This window comes from Sciurus vulgaris (assembly GCF_902686455.1).
Source record: "Sciurus vulgaris genome assembly, chromosome: 8".
NCBI lineage: Eukaryota > Metazoa > Chordata > Mammalia > Rodentia > Sciuridae > Sciurus > Sciurus vulgaris.
Genome location: NC_136468.1, coordinates 96,266,976 through 96,287,814, shown reverse-complemented (window position 1 = coordinate 96,287,814; position 20,839 = coordinate 96,266,976). Strand labels below are relative to the sequence as shown.

Below are 20,839 nucleotides of genomic sequence, written 5' to 3'. Positions count from 1 at the left end.
AAAAATTATAATTAAAATGTTGTCCAAAATTTCCATTCTATAAAATCTTTACTGCAGCAATATGATGATATCAAGCTAACCAAATCAGTCCAATGTCAATTGATAAAAAATGACAAAATATGATAGCCACAGCTGAAAATATTATGCAGCTATCAAAAGTAAATAATATGGAGGATCAATATAGCAAAAAATGTTAATGATAATCTCTGATTGGTAAGTCACTTTCAATTCTTTGTAATTTTTTATTTCCTAATTTTCATGTAATTTCAGGCATTATCATAAAAAACTTCCTTTTTCAGAAAGGCAGATTTCCCTTGACAATTAAGTAGGTATCACTATGTTTATTTCCTTCTAGAAAATACAGCATTCTAGAATTATTTTACTACTGTTTATTTGTTTGCCTATCTCCATAAATTAAACATAAACTCCAGTCACCTTTCCTACCAAATAACACAAAATTACTATAATTTATAACTGTAATAATGTAATATTTACATAGCAAGATCAATGAACTAAACTAAATAAAGGACAAGAAAATGAAAACCAGGCATCTATGTTTTCAAAAATCAAGCTTGTAACACACAGTTTTAGGAGGACTATTTAGCCATTTTTTAAAAAAAAATGAAAATTTTATTACAAATTACACCAAAATAAATCCATACAGATTTAAGATTTCAAAATAAAACTTAAGCAGGGTTCAGAGGCATATACTTGTAGTCCCAGCTACTTGGCAGGTAGATGCAGGAAGATCACTTGAGCCACAGAAGTTCAAGGCTAGCTTAGGCAACATATCAAGACCCTGTCCTAAAAATAGATAAAATACAAAAAAATTAAACCTTTAGTCTATATATTTAAATATAGTGGAATTACTAATACTCTTGAATCAAGCAAAAGATGATTAAGGACAACATCCCTAAGACAGACTCAGTGGATGATGATAAAATCAAGTTAACATAAAATATAATACAAAAAATTATGGAAAAAAATGTTGATGCCTAACAAAATGATAATAGTCATTAGAGTTACCTACATATCATTTAAAAAATAAACAGTTTTTAAAAGTAAACTGAAATATACCATTTACAAATAGGGCAAATGGGTTTAGGAGTAGAGCTCAATGCTAGAGTACCCAGGGTTTATTCTGCAGCAGCACAAAAACAAACAAGCAAACAAACAAACAAAAAAGCAGCAGTAATATCAAAGATAAATAAACATTTAAAAAACAACAACAATAAAATACAGAGGGTAATAAGACATCAACATTTTTGGCAATAAATTGTCAAAGGAAGAATATAATATCCAATGTTGGCAGTATTCAGAGAAGTGGGTGTTAAAAACAGTGTGTAAAATGGTACAAGCTGTTTTAGGGCAATTTTTATTTGTATCAAATCCCTTTAAAAAATGGTCTTAAAAAACAGCAATTCATACTTCCAAAATTTTAACCAAAAGGAAATAACTGCAAATGCAAGCAAAAACACAACTATAACCATGTTTATTCTGGTATTACTATTAACTATCAAGTATGACTATCCTGACAACATGGCCAAGTACAGTAGACATACAATCTTAAAACTGAACTAAACCAAAGGGAGAGAGAAAACAAGCATCTATGTTTTAAAAAATCAAGTTTATAATAAATAGTTCTGGGAAGATTACTTAAGTCATTTTTCAAAAAATAAAATGAATTAAAAACCACAATTTGACCCACAGTCAGGTCAACTGACACTGAAAGATGACCACAACTTCCTGGTAAATTAAAAAAAGCAATCATAGAATATTACAGACACACACAAACAAGATTACATGTTTCTATACTTAAGTGTTATGATGGGTGAAATGGTAACATTTATTCCCATTTTGCTTTTCTGCATTTCCTAATTTCTGCAATGAAACTGATCAAACACCTGGAAAGAATGCATAAAATTACAAAAGTGGATGCATGAATTATATAGTTGCTTTTTCCTCTGAATTTTCTTTTCTTTGGTTAAATTACTTTTTATTTTAAGTGAGAAAAAAATCACTATTTTATCAACTAGACAAATGAGTGATTTCAGTATATTCATAATGTTGTGCAGTCATTATTCATTAAATTACTTCTATTATTTAAAGTAAAATAAAAATATCTCAAGGAAGAATTTTTTTAAAACACTACTTAAAGCATTCCAACAAACTATATCTTAAAAATACCATTAACAACCCAACAGCCTACATATAAAATGAGTCAAAAATACCTTTCAGGTTTGAGTGGGGGGTTTTTTGTTGTTATTATTGTTTGGTTTTTTTGAGGTGATGAAGGTTGAACCCAGGACATTTCATATGCTAAGTCCAAGTTTTACCATTGACCTACATCCTCAAGACTTACCCTACCTTCAGCTTTTTCAAATAACTGGCTATTATTAAATCACTTAAAATATCAACAGTATGATGGAGAAAAATGAAAACCGAGACAGTCATTGTATATACTAACACTGACTACTTCCTAAACTATCTCTAATAAAGCATATACAAAAAATACTTTATGATAAACCCTGAATTCTGAAAATGGCTAAACTAATGTTCTAAGCTTTTTCACACTGAAAAACAGAAATGCCAATCTGCTACTAAAGATAACTGGTATAGGTCAATCATGATATATCATTAAACTAAAACAAAAACAAAGTGTCTACCATAGAAATCCTGCAAACCTCAAGATTACAGAAATAATCAAATTTTGAATTTAATCTTCAAAGAAATTAATAGTTTTAATACCACCTGTTCTCGAAATATTTAGAGACAAAGCAACCTATAATCTTCTGTGTTCTACCTCCTTGAAGGATTCTAGTAAAATCATAACTTTTACAATTAACATTTTATTCTCAATTATACTCATATCTAATTAGGAAGCACACAAAAACAAAAGCCTTATTTTAAATGCATTGTGACATCTTAGGGATCATATCCTAAAGTCAATGTGAAATGAAAATTAATCCTATTATCATCCATACAGCACAATGAAATATAATCTAGCAACTTGTTTTCTCGTGCACTAAAATAAGTAACTATTCCTTTGAGCACATAACTCAAATAAATCCATGACTGGACTTAGCCTGTGGATTAGTTCAGTGGCAGAGCATTTGCCTAGCATGCCTGAGGTACTGGGTTCAATCCCAAGCACCACAAACAAAGTGGTGGCATACTCACCAGATTAATATTCAATAAGGTGAAATGCTCATATGCTATGAAAGTATGTGGAAGCTAACAGTGACTAGTAAAATAGTAAATTCTCTTCTTCCATTTCATGACACTCTAGGCAGACACTCATTCCTGTGAATGGCAGGAAAAAAATTCTTCATATTAAGTTCTATAGTTTTCATTTTTAAATCCTGTCCCCACTTTCACATATACCCACACTTCTTCCTCTCCCCCTTCCCACTTTTTTTAGGGAAAACAAAGTGTGTAGTTGAATTCACATAAGCTCAAGGCATTATGGTTGCCCTCTACTGACTGCACTGTGCACTACAACCAGTATCTCTAAATAAGGCTCTCTGCATGATGGTTAAGAATATAACAAACCAGGCACCACTGCCTGTAATCTCAGCTACTTCAAGAGGCTGAGAGGAGTCAGGCAGGAGGATCACAAGTCTGAGACGAGCCTGGCAATTCAGCAAGACCCTGTCTCAAAATGCAGAAAACAGACTAAGAAGCAGACTGATTTTGCTTCTGTCACCTGCTAGTAATGCAACCAAAGACAGTAACCTGATCTAATACCTCAGTTCCTTCATCTCTAAAATGGGGTACTTCATAAGATTATTTTATGAACTGTATAAATCAATAGCCATAATAAACATTGCCTGGCACATAAATTTTGTGCTAGGTTACTATTTTTAAAATTAGAATGCTCGCTTGATCTCAACTTCAAATCTATTCTCAAAACTCTGCCCTAATATCTCACAATAATCTGCAACCAGGGTAAACTCTCCCACAGTCTTAAACTTCTACAGATCTTCAATTTTTGTATGAGTCTATTTACTTGTGTTCATTTCCTAGAAATGTTGCCTATTTTTTTAATCTGTAGTTTATCTTGTCATGCCAATTATACGCTCCTTTAAGACAGAAAATATGGAAATTCACACCACACCTCTTAAATAAAATAAAAGGTACTCAAGTAAGTACTCAATATATATTGTTTGAGGCAAGGTTACTGAACAAAGGTTTTACAACAAAGTAGAGTATCAAAAGGAAATCACTGATACAGATTCTCAATTTGTAACAATGTTTAAGTCTTTTAATTATTTATTTGTTCTTTTTAGTTATACATGACAGTAGAATGTATTCTGACATATCATACATACATGGAATATAATCAATGTTTTAAGTCTTAAGAATTAAGAGTCAGAATTGTTCTGAATTTAGATCTCACAAATGAGGGCTTATAAGGAATTGCTTGTAGTTTTTAAGTTAAGAATTCTAAAACAAAGATTGACTTTTAGCTTTCCATGATTTATGCTGTAAGATTCGGTCTGTCTGAAAACCAGATCAACATACCAAGACACTTAAAAAATGACTGACTATATATTAGGCACAACTATCATGCAGATGAAAAGATTTAATCTCTGCACACGTCTATATAAATATAGCTAATTAAACAAATGCTCAAGAGCTGGGGATGTAGTTCAGTAGTAGGGCCCTTGCCTATCATAGTGCTGGGTTTGATCTCTAGCACTGCAAAAGACAAGTTCAATGTGCAGTAGAATAGAGTAAGGATGTAAGGACATGGATACCTCTTTTCCTTTAACCTCTGTTGAGACTCAGGAAGTTAAAAAAAAGAAACTGAATTTCCCAGAAGAGATGATCACAAAACTTAAAGATACATTTAAAGACTGCATATTTAGTCTAAAAAGCAAGATCAAATGACTTATCAGATTTTATCTGAAAAAATGACACAGAAATTTTAAATCATCTGGCCTTGATCACCACACATTATTCTACTAAGTTCAAGAACTTATTACCATTCTATTGTTCTGGTTCTCCTAATGGACCTACGTTAGAGAGCTATAACAATTCATTATTTACAACCACTAAGGTAAGATCCAATGTTTCTTCATACATAATGATGATGCTATAAACCTACAGAAAAGGTACTCTTGTTCTTTATTTTGTCCATGTATCTTGCATCTAGACCCAGCTCTGCTCCACAGCAGGAATTTGTAAGCTAGATATACTGCGCTTCTACCAAACCAGAGTGAGGCAAGTTAATCAACTCTATCAACATCAGCTTTGCAAACTTTGAACCAAGTTTTAACTATGCACTATTACAAAGTGTACAACTTCCAAACAGCCACAAACTGACAAACAGGTAAAATAATTCTTCCCCTCAATAAAGGACTATATCATAGCTAATTGAAGGAATTCAATTCAACACCAAAATAAAAATACTATACAGTGAAATATGATTAGCAAAACCTAATAAACACTATCTTAACAGCCCAACATCAAATCAATTTTATTTGTGAAAGGTAATTGATCCACAACCCTCCTATTTACTTTCTTAAAAAAAAAAAAGTACAAAAAAGTTGCAACATACTCCTGACAGGTTCTAAAATTAGTCTATATGAGGTAAAAATATTATGTAGTCACTTAAGAATAAAACTATCACTTTAAATTACTAATCTTACTCATAGGAAAAGGTAGAATGTTTTTTTACATGTATTAATGATGTTACCAACCTATAGCCAAATAGTCCTTAATATCTCCAAATGGACTATAAAACAGAATAAGGTGCTCATGACATAAAATACCAAAGAAAAAGGAGACCGACTTACAGAACAAGGAGCGTCATATTTAATTCATTCAAGGGCTCATATTCAATGGATGTATATGTAAGCATATTCATTTGGATTATGATTCTTCACTCCACCTCTCAATTTAGAGCACATATTTGTTTGTTAAATGCTCACTTGACGTGACATGACTTCATTATAGTAGATAAGGCACAGAACAAACTTATCCTAGAGTAATGAGTAAGCACCAGATACTATTTTCTTTTGTTATATTATTAATTGAAGAGAATCTCTCTTGGGTTCTACTTCACCTCTACTGATCACCATTTCTCAAATTTTGGTTTCCAACAGATAAGATATATAAATCTCATTATACCACTATGTTAAATTTGAAGATCTAATCATATAAATTAATAGATAAAAGATAACATACATTCACTATAGTTATTTGGGCTGCTATTGTCTTAACTTTATTCAGAGCTAATCAACAATTTAACTTAGACCAAAACTCCACTTTAGTGCAGAATCATATCTTACCTACTACCATAAGTGTGAATTCAAACCCTCTCTTCACTGATTTTCTGTAAACTTGATTTGGGAGATTGGCAAATCCCACATAGCCTTCAAGGTTCTTCGGTTGCTGAGAAAGGTAAAAAGAGACAAGTTATTCATGTATCAACAACAGTATTCTACCACACATTTCCAATTTTATTTACTGATCTATATTTTTTAATTATATGAAATATTATTCATAGAAAATCCAACTATTTTTATGTTGGTACTAATAAAAAGTATTACCAGCAAAATGAATGAACAGAGCTTAAATTGATTGACAACACAATGGCTAATTACAAAAATCCCAAGGGAATGAAAAGAAAAGTGAACCTCCCTCACAGTGGATTTCAACTGACAAAAAATTAGTAATAAGATTCTGACCAACCAACTAAAACAACAAAATAACAAAGCACTTTTCCCAACAAAAATTCAAATCCCCTGAAAATATATTAAGAACCCTTTATAATTATCACCTTTACTTACACTAATCACTGTTTTCTGATTCATGAAATAAGAAAGTTTAGTTTAAAGCAATTTTTTCATAAATTCTTTGAAAGCTCTCAACATCAATGTCAATCAACAAACAATAGCTTTCAAGCTACAATGCCAGGTTCAATTACGTCACTTCAAGGTTTTACATGATCTGTTACCTCTAATCTTCAAGGAAATCAAACGTATCCATATTTTTAAGTACATTATAATTTCCTTGCTATGTGAGTTTTTGACTCTCTGATGACCTCTATGACTGTTTAATAAATAATTTTTAAAAATCTAATTCTAAATTGTTAACAATAAATAAGTCTGAGTTTTAACTTGCCCTTTGGGGAGAAACACTGTCCACAGCTCAGACCACCTGAGTGAGTAGAGTCTTACTGGCTAATTTTACTTTAGAGGTAATCTTATTCATCACGACAATATAACGGCAAATATTCTTAGAGGTACACATTTCTTTTAAAAGGTTTGGTCACTTTTACATTGGTATTTAAAAGAAAAAAAAATTCAGGAGATGAATTCAACACATTTGTGTTTAACAAAGTCATCTAAATTCTTTACTAGAATCATCTGTGTAGCTAAATATTCCAATCACAATCTTTTTTAATTGATATAGTTTTTAAGCCAATGTTGATAAGCCAACTCAATTGATTAAATTGAAAAGCTAATTTTAAAGCTAATGATTAGGAGACTGCTCAGAAAACAGCATTTTAGAGTCAATATTTGAAAGCCTACTATGAGTACAGCTAAAGTATGTATTAAATTTAAGATTTCCTAAGTACATATTTCATCCAACTCTAAGTTAAATTTAAGTTAACTTAGACTGAAAAAGTGTCTCTGTATAAATTATGTAGTATACTTACAGCTACTTTGTAAAGAATACATTTCCATCATTCCAGTGTTCCAGATTCCAACAGAACAAATTCCCAGAGGAACAGTAAACGAGGAATTCCAAGAATTGTAATGACAATTCAGTCCAAACAGGAGTGGCAAATCCATTGGAACACAGCAAAAGGTAGAAAAATGAAAGTTACTTACATGTAACTCAACAAATTAGATGTAAATTACAAATAAACTGAGGACAGACTTCTCTACACATATCATAGTGTTTTTTGTGTGTTTATGGGACATCAAGTGGTGTGAGTTAAAATCCATTTTCAATGGCTCTCCTGCTGAAATATAAAACAAATGACTCCTATGTTTTTATAAGGCCAAATACTATGTACCTGCACAATTACCTGCACCTAAGTCTTACATGAAATGGTGGAAAAGATGTAGAAGTAGTTTCAGGAAGACATCCAGGCAACCGTTTCTAATTTTCAATAAGAAAAAAAAGTAAATTTCATAGTTTCTTTTTTTTTTTTTTTTTTTTTTTTGTCAATCACTGCATTAAGGCAGCCCAGATCAGATAAACTTAAATGTTTTAGCTAAAATCTTCTTGTAAAATGTTGATTTTCAATTCCATTAAAGTGAAGTTCAAGTTCAGAATTGGAAGAAATGCAGACTGTGGATACAGGAAAGGGAAGAAAGCTAAAGATGGTAAGCAGTAACATACGGCAAGATGGGGTAAAAATTGTGGGTTACCAAAACTGAAAGGCAATTATGAAACAGAAGAAAAGAAAATCACTGGACAAACTTGCTGTGAAAAATGTACACATTTATACAAATACAAATCTGTGAGCTACATCACAACCAACTTCCAACAATTTGAGACAGTTAAGGTATTACTGTTTTATAAGTTTTATAGTTGATTAAATTTAATAAATGATCATTTTAAACTTAATTAATTACAAAATTATTTTTCCCATGACAAAGCCCTCCAATGACTTCTTCCTCAAAGGTAAAATTGAAATTCCTAACAAAAGACCTACGGTGGTTCTCAATTTTAGCTACATCTTAAAAATCACCTAGGGAGTTTTTATAAAATCCTAATGCCCTGATTATACTCCATTCAGATCAATTATGTCCATCTCTAAGAACAGGACTCACCCATTAGTACTTTTAAAGCTCTTCAGATAGTTCACATGAACAGCCAAAGCTGAGAACCACCAGCTGACAAGGCCCTGCAAGATCTAGCTCCACTGTTACTCTGGCCAGGTCTCCCACAATTCTCCATCCTCATTTCTATTCCAGTTACCCTGAACTCCTAACCACTTTTCAAACACATTAGGATGCTTTAACTTCATGACTTTTAAAACTCATTGCTTTTTCTCTCTGGAAGAGATTAACTTTATTATGAAAATGTCAACTTCAAAGAGAGATGTGCCTGTCCGGTCTATTTAAAATTAATCCACTCCTCACCAGTACTTTGCTGCTTGCTTTGCACTTAAATTTACCACCATCTAATATACATTTTATTCATCTTGTTTATTAGTTATCTCCACCCCACCTCCAACAAGAATGTAAGGTCCATCAAGGCAGAAATTAAATGAATTACATAAATTGCAGCAGAAAAATGAAGCCATCTTAGAAAGTTGAAAACGCTTCAGAAATAGTCTGCACCTTCAAGGAATCTACCAGACAAAAGGACATAACAAAAACATCTCAGGAGTATAGCTCTGTGTCTTATTCACTTTTTTTAGCCTCAGTATAGTCTTCTGCATATAAGATTCAATTATGAAAGGGAGGAAAGGCATTCTAGGTAAAGAGTGAACCCTAAATTGGAGATAAATTTGGTATTTCTAGGAGTAAAAAGAAGAAGTCATATGAACTGAAGTATAAAAGAAGGTATATGAACAAAGCAAAGTCTGGACAAGGGTATGAGTGATGGAAAATGAGGTCAGGGAGGCAGGCAGGGTATGATTATGTGGGACTCAGCCAAAGTAGGAAGTCTGGATATTATTTTAGGCAGATGGGAAGCCACTGGAGGGTTTTCACAAGCAAGTGACCTGATTAGTGTTTTAAAGATAGTTCTCTCTGCAAGGTGAAGAAAGAGTGGAAATAAGAAAACTAGTAAAGAGGTTACTGTAATAGTCCAGTAAAGAAAGGTATAATGAACTAAAATGGTATGGAAGCAATGGCAGATTAAGGATTCAAAATGTTTTGAAGATAAAGTTGACACATGGACTGAATGTGATTAGTGAAGGAAAAAGAGATGAAGGATAACTCCTAGGTTTTTGGCTTGAACAACTCAATGGCTAGTGACGTCTTCTAGGGAAATAAGGAGCAATGGTGGAAGAAAAGATTGGACGGTAAAAGGCAAAATCAAAAGTAACTTTGAACATGTTTTTTGAGGTGCCTATTAGCTATATGATATGTCCAATAGGCAGAAATTCTGAGACTGGTTAGTGCTGAAAATACAGATTACTACTGGGAAGGGACTGTATTTCACAAAGAGAGATTGTAGATAAAGAAGAAGGGAATTCAGAGCCCTGGAACCCTAAAATACTGACAGGATGTGAAAGATTAGCCAATGAGAAGATATGAGGAAAACCAAAACCATTTCAAGGATGGATAGCTGATCAACTGTCTGAAATGCTACAGAGAAGTCAAAATGTGACCAGTAAACTTTGAAAGTAAGGTTGCTAATAACTTTTAACAAATGCAGTCACTGTTACACAGTAAGGAAGAAGAGTGACTAGGTTGGTTTAGAGTAGACAATTTTTTGCACTTACTAAATATTAAAACATTTTATATTATCTCAAAAATTAAATTATTTAAAACATTTTACAGTGCCCTCATATGACTGATATCCTAGATGAACAGAACTCAAATTCATCTCTATCATACTAGCAAAGTGTCATTTACACAGTTGATAAGCAAAAATATTTGAGAAATATCTTCAAGAACATTTCTTCTGAATAGAGTCCAAAGATCAAAGACAAATTTGTTTGACTATTGCTGTAAAACAAATTATCCCAGAATTTGCATAAAAGTGTCCCATCAAATAGTCCAAAATACTATTTAGAGACTATGCTAATCACAATATTGCTTGACTAAGGCACAAACTTTTCATATCTCATAAGAACCTTTCCTTACCCCAAATGCTAAAATAACCACAGTCTGTAATTCTGAAGACTTAACCACCCACTAATTCTTTCCCTGAACAAACAAAATGTTCACAATGCCAGTTGTGAAACATAATCTCTGGGTAAGGAAACATTATTTATAGATGTGAGTGATATAACTATGGTATTTATGAGAGTATAAATAAATATATATTCACCCAGATTTCTACCTAAAACCTTAAGATCTTAAAAGCATTCTTTGATATTAAAAATCAATTCTGTTAAAAGAAACCTTGGGGCTGGGGAGATAGCTCAGTCAGTAGAGTGCTTGCCTTGTAAGCACAAGGCCCTGGGTTTGATCCCCAGCACCGCAAAAAAAAAAAAAAGAAAAAAAAAAAAGAAAACTTAATCAACTTTTCTAAGAGCATATATTTATAATTTTTAGTTATATCCTATTTCTGTGAAAATTCATATTTAAGAAAAAACTAGAGGTGGGCACAGTGGTGCACACCTGTAATCCCAGAGGCTTGGAAGGCTGAGGCAGGAGGATCATGAGTTCAAAGTCAGCCTCAGCAAAAGCGAGGCACTAAGCAACTCAGTGAGATCCTGTCTCTAAATAAAATACAAAATAGGGTTGGGTGTGTGACTCAGTGGCCGAGTACCCGGTACAAAAGAAAAACAAAAAAGAAAAAACTACAATGCCATTGCTTGATAGAAATTAAATACAACATGGAATAAGTTCAATGTTTAACTTATTTAACCTTATTTCTAAAAATTAAAACTACTCAAAGAACAAGATGCTTATATACTGAAACTTGTCCAGAATTCTTTGTTCTTTTGCCATGTTCTTCTTCCAAAGAATAAAGTCAACAAAACTTGATATCTAAAATCAAATTCTGATGAGTCATCATTATTTAAAAATATGATTATATTTGTTTTAACAAATCTTTCCATCAGTCAAAATACCACAACATATTTTGAAATCTGCTCAATATGCTTTTTGGTAATAACAAAAACGAAAACAAAAAAACTAAGCAAGGGAACTGTAAAATAATGGAAGCCTAATAAATATCAGAATTTCAGGAAAATTAAAAATAATCCTCAAAGAATTTATGTCAACCCTTCAACTCCCCCAATCTTTGAGAAATAAGATGTTCAATAAAAAAACAAAATGGTTAGAAATAATAACATACAACCCAAATTGCCTTAATATGCCAGAATTCTATTTCACCTCTTGGCAATTACAATTTTAAAAATCAGGTTACAAAGACCCAAGAATTACATCAATTACTTTAAAATTCAATGATAAACATTTGGTCTTTCCAAAATAACTTTTAAGTTCCATTCACCTTCCTTTGGATTTTAAAATATAATTATATGTATATATCTACATACATATATATAGATATATATATGCACACTTACAATGATACATTGTTTTAAACATTGAAAGAAAAAAATTTAATTTTTTTCCTCCTAAAAACTCAGCTTTTTTTCTTAAATATTCCCTGAATTGCTACAAGTTTTTGGTTAATTTCCAGAGTTCTAAAAAAAGTTAATTTTGACCATACTTGCCCATTTTCTCATTGATTTTAACAGTGGAGAGATTTTCTGAGATCTATTCTAATGTCTTTGATGTGACTCTGCCAACTGTCTGAAAATGGTTTTTCTATTCAGTATACCATTATCTGTTCATGTCTATTCTTCTAAACCTTTGCTTTTAATATCTGCATGACATTTAACATGTGAAGTACTATATTGTTTTTTGTTTCACTTGTCCAAGGAACTTGTTTTGTAATTTTTTACTTTTATTAACAGGGCTTTGTTGAATAATCTTTTATTTAAATCTTAATATTCTCAAGATGATAAATTTGTGGGACTGTAATTTGCTGAATCAAAGGGAATGAAGACTTAAAACTTTTGGTCGACAAAAATCAAACTGCTCCACAAGTAAGTGGTTTAAATTCTGCCAATCATGTAACAGAATGCCTATGTTCATAATCCTCATCCAGTACTGGGTCCTTCTATTCATTTCGATCTATTCTCTCAAATAGATCTTTTGGCAACTGTGAAAATGTTCTATATCTGTGCTGATTATGTTAGCCACTGATATTATATGCCTGTTGTGCACTTGAAATGTGACCAGTTACACTTACACACACACACTTTTTGGGGGGACGGGGGTTTCTGGGAACTGAACCCAGGAGCACTTCACTTAAGCTACATTCCCAGTTTTTCTTATTTTTTGAGACAAAGTCTCACTAAATCGCAAAGGTTGGCCTCAAACTTACAATCCTCTTGCCTAGTCTCCCAAGTCCTGGTTTTACTGTACCTGGCTTGTAATGTGACCAGTTCTAAATGAGGCATTATTAACACATACATCAGATTTCACAGGTTTATTACAAATAAAAAGAATGCAGAATAATAATGTTAGTCATTATTTTTTATATTGACTACATGCTGAAAAGATAGTATTACGAATACATTTGGTAAAGTAAAATATGAGAGTTTTTATTAGCTAATTTCACCTTTTTACCTTCACTTTCTTAATGTATCTACTAGACTATATAACTGCATATACTGTTATATATGTGATTCACTTATGTTTCTACTAGACAGTGATGGCTGAGACACTAGTAGACCACTCTAGTGTCTTAGAAAGAACCCTTGCTTTTTAAAAATATCTGTTTAACAGTATTTTCTCTCCCTATTTAAAATTTGTCAGATACCATACTCCTGTTTTCTCCTGATGGTTAAAGATATCTGACAATTCTCCTTTCTGCTCCAAACTCTGTCATCATTCCAGTACATTTTTAGCACCTATGTGTTAAGTCTTTCAATAAGTTAGCCTAATTTTTTTGGTTGTGCTCAAGCCATCACTTTAATAATTTCGAGATCACATATATTTTATACTTATTAAAAATGATGTGCTGGAGTTGGCTCCCTCTTTTCATTAGGCTCAACAGACTAGATCCGGCAGAAGAAAAAAAAATCAGCAAACCTGAAAATAGATCAAATAACATTAACCAATCTAAGTAAAATATGAAAAGCGGGCAGAGCCACAGAAATCTATGAGACAAAATCAATCATGCCAACATATGTATAACGGGAATCCCTAGAGTAAGGGAGAAAGACAGGGGAGAGGAAGAGAAAGGGAGGAAGTGAGAGAAAGTATTGAACATTGGCAGAAAACTTCCCACCAAGTTTGTAAAAGATTAGTAAACTCCTAGCAAGATAAAATGAGATCCACACCTCATTATCAAACCATCAAAAAACAAAGCAAAGAAAATGAGAACCCTGAAAGAAGCAAGTGAGAAGCAACTGACCATGTGCAGTTGTTTCTTCTCAAGAATCTAGAAAAAGAACAAATCAAACCCAAAACAAACAAAAATAAGAAGATGATAAAGGTCTGATCAGAAATAAAGGAAATACATAAAAGCAATGAGGAAAAAAAAAATCAACAAAACTATAATTTGGTTCACTGAAAACAACAGATTTGACAAATTTATGCAAGACTGACAAAAAAAGTGACAAACTACTGAAGTCAAGAATAAAAGAGAAAATCACTACCAAACTTAAGAGAAAAATTTTAAAATATTACAAGGCAACCTATGAACAATTGTATGCCAACAAATTAGATAACCTTTATTAAGAAATATAAAAATTCCTAGAAAGACACAAACTACCAAAACTGACTCAAGCAGTCAATCAACAAATGGGTTGGGGATACAGCTCTATGTCAGCACATTTGTCTGCCCTGGGTTCCAACCCCAGCACTGCAAAAACAAAAACAATTCAGAAAATTGGAATTGTCCTATAACAAATAAAAGCTTAAATTAATCATCAAAAATTCTCTCACACATGCACACAAAGATAACCAAAACAAAACTAAACTAAACAAAAGCATAAAACTGCCCACAAAGACAAACTCAAGCCCAGATGTCTTCACTGGTATATTTTACCAAATGCTTAAAGATTGCCTAATCCTTCACAAACTACTGCAAGAAACAGAAGAGGAAACAATTTCCAATTTCTTTTATGAGACCAACTTTACCCTGATACCAAAATCAAATGCACAAAAGGAAACAACAAACCAGTGTTCTTACAGACCCAAAAACCATCATCAAAATACTAACCACAGATTCCAGCAATATGGAAGGAATTATACCATGACCAGAGTGGGATTTATCTCAGAATATGCTGGATTAACATGTAAAAATTAACTAATATAAAACACTAAATTAAACTAACCACACACAACAACCATATGACCATCTCTGAGAAAAGGAAAGTGTATTTGACAAAAATTCAACACTCTTTCATGATAAACACACTTAACAGATGAGGCACAGAAGGGAACTCCTCAAACTCACACAGCATCTAAGAAAACCCACAACTATATACTTAATGGTATAAACTTAATGGTATAAGTATATAACTATATACTTAATGGTAAAAGACTATTCAGTCTTTCACTCTAAAATCAAGAACAAGACCAAGTTGTTCACTCATGCCACTTCTAATCAACACTTTTTGGAGGTTCAAGAAAAGGCAATTGGCAAGATAAATAAAAGATATCCAGATTGTAAATATAAAAAGTAAAACTATCTCTAATTGCAGATGACATGAACTTTTAAATGGGAAATTGATTTATAAATTCAGCACTGTGCCTATCAAAATGCATGAATATCTGCATAAAAAGAAAAGATTCCCTAGCTCACATCACATTTAAAAATTAAAATGGACCAAAGATTTAAATGTTAGATATAAGATTATTCAACTCTTAAAAGAAAACAAGAATAGATCTTCATGATCTTGGATGAAGTTTCTTAAATATGAATATTAAAAGCACAAGTGTTTTTTTAAAAGCAGATAAACTGAATTTCATCCAAACTAAAAACATTTATGCTTCACAGACCACCATCAAGTAAGTGAAAAGACAATTGGAAATTAAAGAAAATATTCACAAACCACCATCTGATATCAAATTTATATCCAGAACATATCATAAGTTTTTTTACAACTTATTAAGAAGACAACATGATTGAAGACTGGGTAAAGAATTTTAATGGACATTCCTGCAAAGATAATGTTTAACATCATTAGCCATTAGGGAAATGCAAATTAAAACCACAATGATAAGCACCTCATACCCAACAGGATAAGTAAAATTTAAGAGACAATCCCAAGTGTAAACAAGAATGTGGAGAAATTAAAATTCTCATATATTGCTGGTGGTAATTAAGAAACAGTTCACAGTTTCTCAGAAAGTTGAAATGAAGTAACTCTAGGGTCTAGATATTCTATTCTTAGGTATATATCCAAGACAACTGGAAATATGTCCACATAAAAACTTGTATTCAAATGTTCACAGCAGAATTTTCCTAATAACAAAAATAAATAAATAAACAAATAAATAAATAAATCCCCAATGCATACAACCAACTGATGAATGGATAAATGAAGTTTCATATTATCTATACAGTGGAATAACATCCAGCAATAAAATAGAATAAAGTACTACTAACATATGGATAATCTTCAAAACATTAGTTAAGTGTAAGAAGCCACTTGAAAAAGATCACATTTATATTAAATGTCCAGGATAGGCAAATCCATAGAAATAAAAAATTGATTAGTAATTGCCAGGAGCTGAGAAGAGGTACAGTGAATCAGTACAGTGACTGATTACTAATGAGTAATTTCTTTTTAGTGATGAAAATGTACTAAAAGCAGATGATGGCAATGGTTGCAAACCCTTTATGTATTAAAACCACAGAGCTGTGTATATAAAAGGAATTTTAAGATATATAAATTATATCTGAATACAGGTGTTATAAGAACAAGCATGTGTTGTCTAACATGCTACCTTGCAAGTATAATTTTTATGTGTCCTTTCTCACACATATCTTCTTTTTGTCCAAAAAGATAGGAGGAAAAAGTCAGAAACTTATACAACTAGTAACCTCTACGGGCAGAGTGGAAAGAGGTAGAAAGAAAAGGGAAATGAGAGCAGGGAAAGGAAATGCATACTGTATACACTGTTTATAGAGGTGACTATAACACCATACTATGTTTCACATATCCTGACTACAACAAAAAAAAAATCAAAATCAACCAAGTGAGAAGAACCCAAAACAGAATACAAAAAAATAACAAATGACACTAACTGTATTTCAAATTAACATACAGACACTGAAGGGAGTGAAAGAAAATTTTGGAAAAGAGTATTTTGACTATAATGGCCTAAGGCTAAAGACAAAAAAAATTTTTACACAAAAACTATAATAAGTAAATATATATTTATAAGAGCAGTTCTGAAGCTCTACCTATGTGTAACTTTTTTTTTTTCTTTTTAATTTTGAGACAGGGTCTCGCTAAGTTGCTGCGGCTGCGTTTGAACTTGAGATCCTCCTGCCTCCGCCTCCCAAACTGCTGCGATTAGCGTAGGCCACTGCACCCCGCTGTATAACAATTTTATAAATATGTAAGTAAACTGTGAGATTTCTAAAAGGAAGAGAAAGGAGTTACAAATAAGAAAAGCAGAAACACTCGAGTGAACCCTAAAATAACACATGGGAATTCATATACCAGTTATGAATTCAAGGTTCACAACTGTACACACATGCAGAAATAAAAATGTACATATGTACATAAATACATGTATTTCCTGTCTGCTCAAAACAGTAGAAGCATGATACTCCCATAGCAGTGCTTCTAATGCCCAGATTTATTATGTAAATACTATTCTCAAATAAAAGTGACCTTAGATAATGGCTGATTCCAAGTCTTAAGCAGGAAAAATACAAGATAAATCAGAAAATAAGGAAGAACTCAGAAAAAATGACGGGGGCACATTGAAAAGATGAACAAAAGTCAATATGAAAGAGCAACCAATTAACATTCATGTGTCCATACTAATAACTGATGAATTAATGAATAAATTAAAAGCTCTTCCTTACAACATAACCCCCTTAAAATGTAACATGATGTAAACAGAAACTATTAAGACAAATGACATAGTAACAATTGCCACAGGCAAGAATTATTGACAAATGCTAAAATTAGAAGGTAAAAATATGAGAAATAAGATATTTGCATATTTCAACAAACTAGCATCTAAAATATAAAGAACTCTTACAACTCAGTAAGACGAACAACCCAATTTAAAACTGAACCAAAGATTTCCACAGACCACCAAAGATGATCTATGGATGGCAAATAAGCAAAGAAGATGCTCAACATTATTAGTCACTAAGAAAATCCACAATGAGTTACCTGTACAGACCTACGATAATGAATAAAATTAAGGGTCACTCTAAGGGTTGGTGAGTATGTAGAGCAAGTACAATTCTCATACAGTGCTGACAGACATGTAAAATGTTACCAGTACACTGGAAACAAGTTTTGCAATTTCTTAAAAAGATAAACATACATCTACCATATGATTTAGCCCAAGTATTTTCCCAAGAAAAATGAAATCATGAGCCATCTTATTACAGCTTTTTTAAAAGTCTATAAAAATAAAAGGACTGAAAGAAAAAACCCCCAAATTTTAACACTGGTTGTATTTTACTGTTTAGAGATCATTCAGTTTTAATTTTACATTTTCAAGTTATTATTAAAAAATCTGAAATATTTCCCTTTTGAAGAAATTACATAGAAAAAAATGAAGTAATGTACACCAAAAATCACTACAGGTTTACTTTTCAACAGGCAAGTCTGATGTTTTCTATTTTTATTTCTGACAAGTTCATTTGACTGCCAAGTAAGAAATTATAGGTAATAATTCCGACAAGATCTCAATCATGATGTGAACAAAGACAAAGTAGAGAAATAAAGACTAAAATATTAATAAAGTAAGATGAATTAATAGCTGCTTAATTGCAGGCCAACTTCAGAAGAAATATATAATCACAAGAAAGCAGTGATCTTTATGTCCTCGATTAAGCCAAGATATTATTGAATAATTTGATGAAAACATAGAAGGTATAAGTGTGTCAAACATGCAAATGATAAAAGCTGAGAAAGCTAACAAACACTTCATAAAACACTCAGAATTCAAATAAAATTTAGGCATCCAAATCACATGCTTTGGCCCCACCTTATTCCAAACTGGAATCCCAAAGATGAAGTCTGAAGGAAATCAGAACTCTTAAAGATGGAACAGCAGAAATAAGAGGGGCATTGGGATATATTTCATATATTCAATCAACAAATTCCTCTAAATTAAAAGGAAAAAAAAAAAACAGCAGCAGAAGAGGGAAAAGGCAGAGATAGCTTAGTTGAAAGTATGCTCCATAAGTCAATAAGAAAATTAAGTTGCCCTTTTTAAAAGGTAATTTAACTTTAAGCCTGATTAGCAGACTTATAATGCATGCAGAACCAGAAAGAAGATAGACCTATTCAGATTTGTAAATTTTAAGATCACAGATATTCAGTTACTGATGTCAGCAGGGATCATGCAAAATAAAGTTTGGAGGGTGTAAACCAACAGTTGAAGAGAGATAATCCTCTGCCGTATAAATATTATTAAAGGAAATAGAAGACTCAAAGACTTACAAGTTGTCTTAAAATGATTAATATTAAAAAGGAAAGTTAGACTTTTGTTCTCAAGAGGCAAATGAGAATCTTTGAGTAAAAACATTCAGCTCCATCTAAAAATAGAGGCAATAAAGTTCACAGTTATTCGAAGATGAAATCTGTTTCCTCAGAAGGTAGTGAATTTCTAATACAGGTTAGACCAGTTCTGTCCATTAGAAATATAATGCAAGTCACTTAGGTAATTTAAAATATTTTAATATTTAATATTTTAGTCACATTAAAAAAGCAAAAGTGGGTAAAATTAATTGTAATAATACATTTTCTTTATCTCAGTAAATCCAAAGTATTTCAAAATGTAATTTCTATGAAATGAGATATCATAATGGGAATATGTGGATCCCAACCATGATCCACATCTCAGTTCAGACTAGCCTAATCTAAAGTGCTCAACAGCCATATATGCTCATAAACACCTTATTGGACAGTTTGGGGTTAGACAACTATTTGGCAGTTATACTGCAGAGGAATTAAAGTACTGTGTGCATGACTAGACTAAAGGACTAAATGCATCTTCCAATCCTGTGATCTCATGAAAATATCAGAAGACATACTCAAATTTATTAACCAAATACTCAAAAATTTTAAAGACTGACTTTATTCCATTTTAATCAGTCACTATTGTACTCTATGCCCACATGATATATATGCACTGTATTTTATTATAGAATTCTGATCACAATCTACCAGTTTCATAAGAAAATTCAAGTTATTTCTAGTAACTGATATATATTTCTCTAACTAGCTTCTTAAAGACATCAAAAATCATTTTTTGTCAAATATTCAAATCCTATGGTTCATAAAATAGTTTCTAATCATCTTATCTTTACCTGCCTAATAAACAGAAATATTGTTATTTGTTCTTTCAAAATTTTCTACGACTTTTCTGTATTATTACAATGCCATTCAGAAAAATAGAAAGTCAATCACTGGTATGGACTAGAATATTATCCCCTTAAATTCATGTTAAAGCCCTAACCCTAATGTGACTACAGTATTTAGGGACAGGGCCTGTTAGGAAGTAATTAAAGTTAAATGAGGTCATAGGGTGGGGTCCTAATACCATAGGACTCATCTAAGAAGAGAAAAGACATTAGAGATTAAAAACCAACCCTACTGGCACACTGACCTTGGACTTCCGTTCTCCAGAACTGTCAGAAAATAAATGTAGTTTAATGAAAGAACGAGGTGACACCAACTGCCAGTCCACCGGAGAAGTTCCGCCACACAATCTGTGGTATTGTTATTTCAGCCCTAGCAGACTAAAACAATTACTAGGAAAATGCTTTTTAAAAAATTGTGTAGCAAACCAAAATTATATTATATTAAAATTCTTAATAAACTATGATAAAAGTTTCTGTATTTATATATTTATCAAAGATTTGAAATGTGCTTTGTTAAGGTACTGAAGTACAAAATAATCTGATTATCCCACAACGGCGAATTCTAATTTTACTAATAATCTAGGTCTTCAACACATATTTC

At 31.9% G+C, this 20,839-nt stretch overlaps 1 protein-coding gene across 2 annotated transcripts in view; it reads right to left on the bottom strand.

Moving 5' to 3' along the window:
• The window catches only part of SEPTIN7 (septin 7), a gene marked incomplete at its 5' end in the record, with an annotated part of 92,799 nt that overhangs the window by 60,004 nt on the left and 11,956 nt on the right, over nucleotides 1-20,839 (bottom strand). The window contains 2 exons of one of the 2 annotated variants that reach the window (XM_079151506.1): nucleotides 6,297-6,399; nucleotides 15,129-15,133. The exons of the other annotated variant lie outside the window; for it this stretch is intronic. Coding sequence (XP_079007632.1) covers nucleotides 6,297-6,399; nucleotides 15,129-15,133 — 108 coding nt within the window. The remainder of the gene's footprint in view (nucleotides 1-6,296; nucleotides 6,400-15,128; nucleotides 15,134-20,839) is intronic. 2 annotated transcript variants of the gene reach the window in all.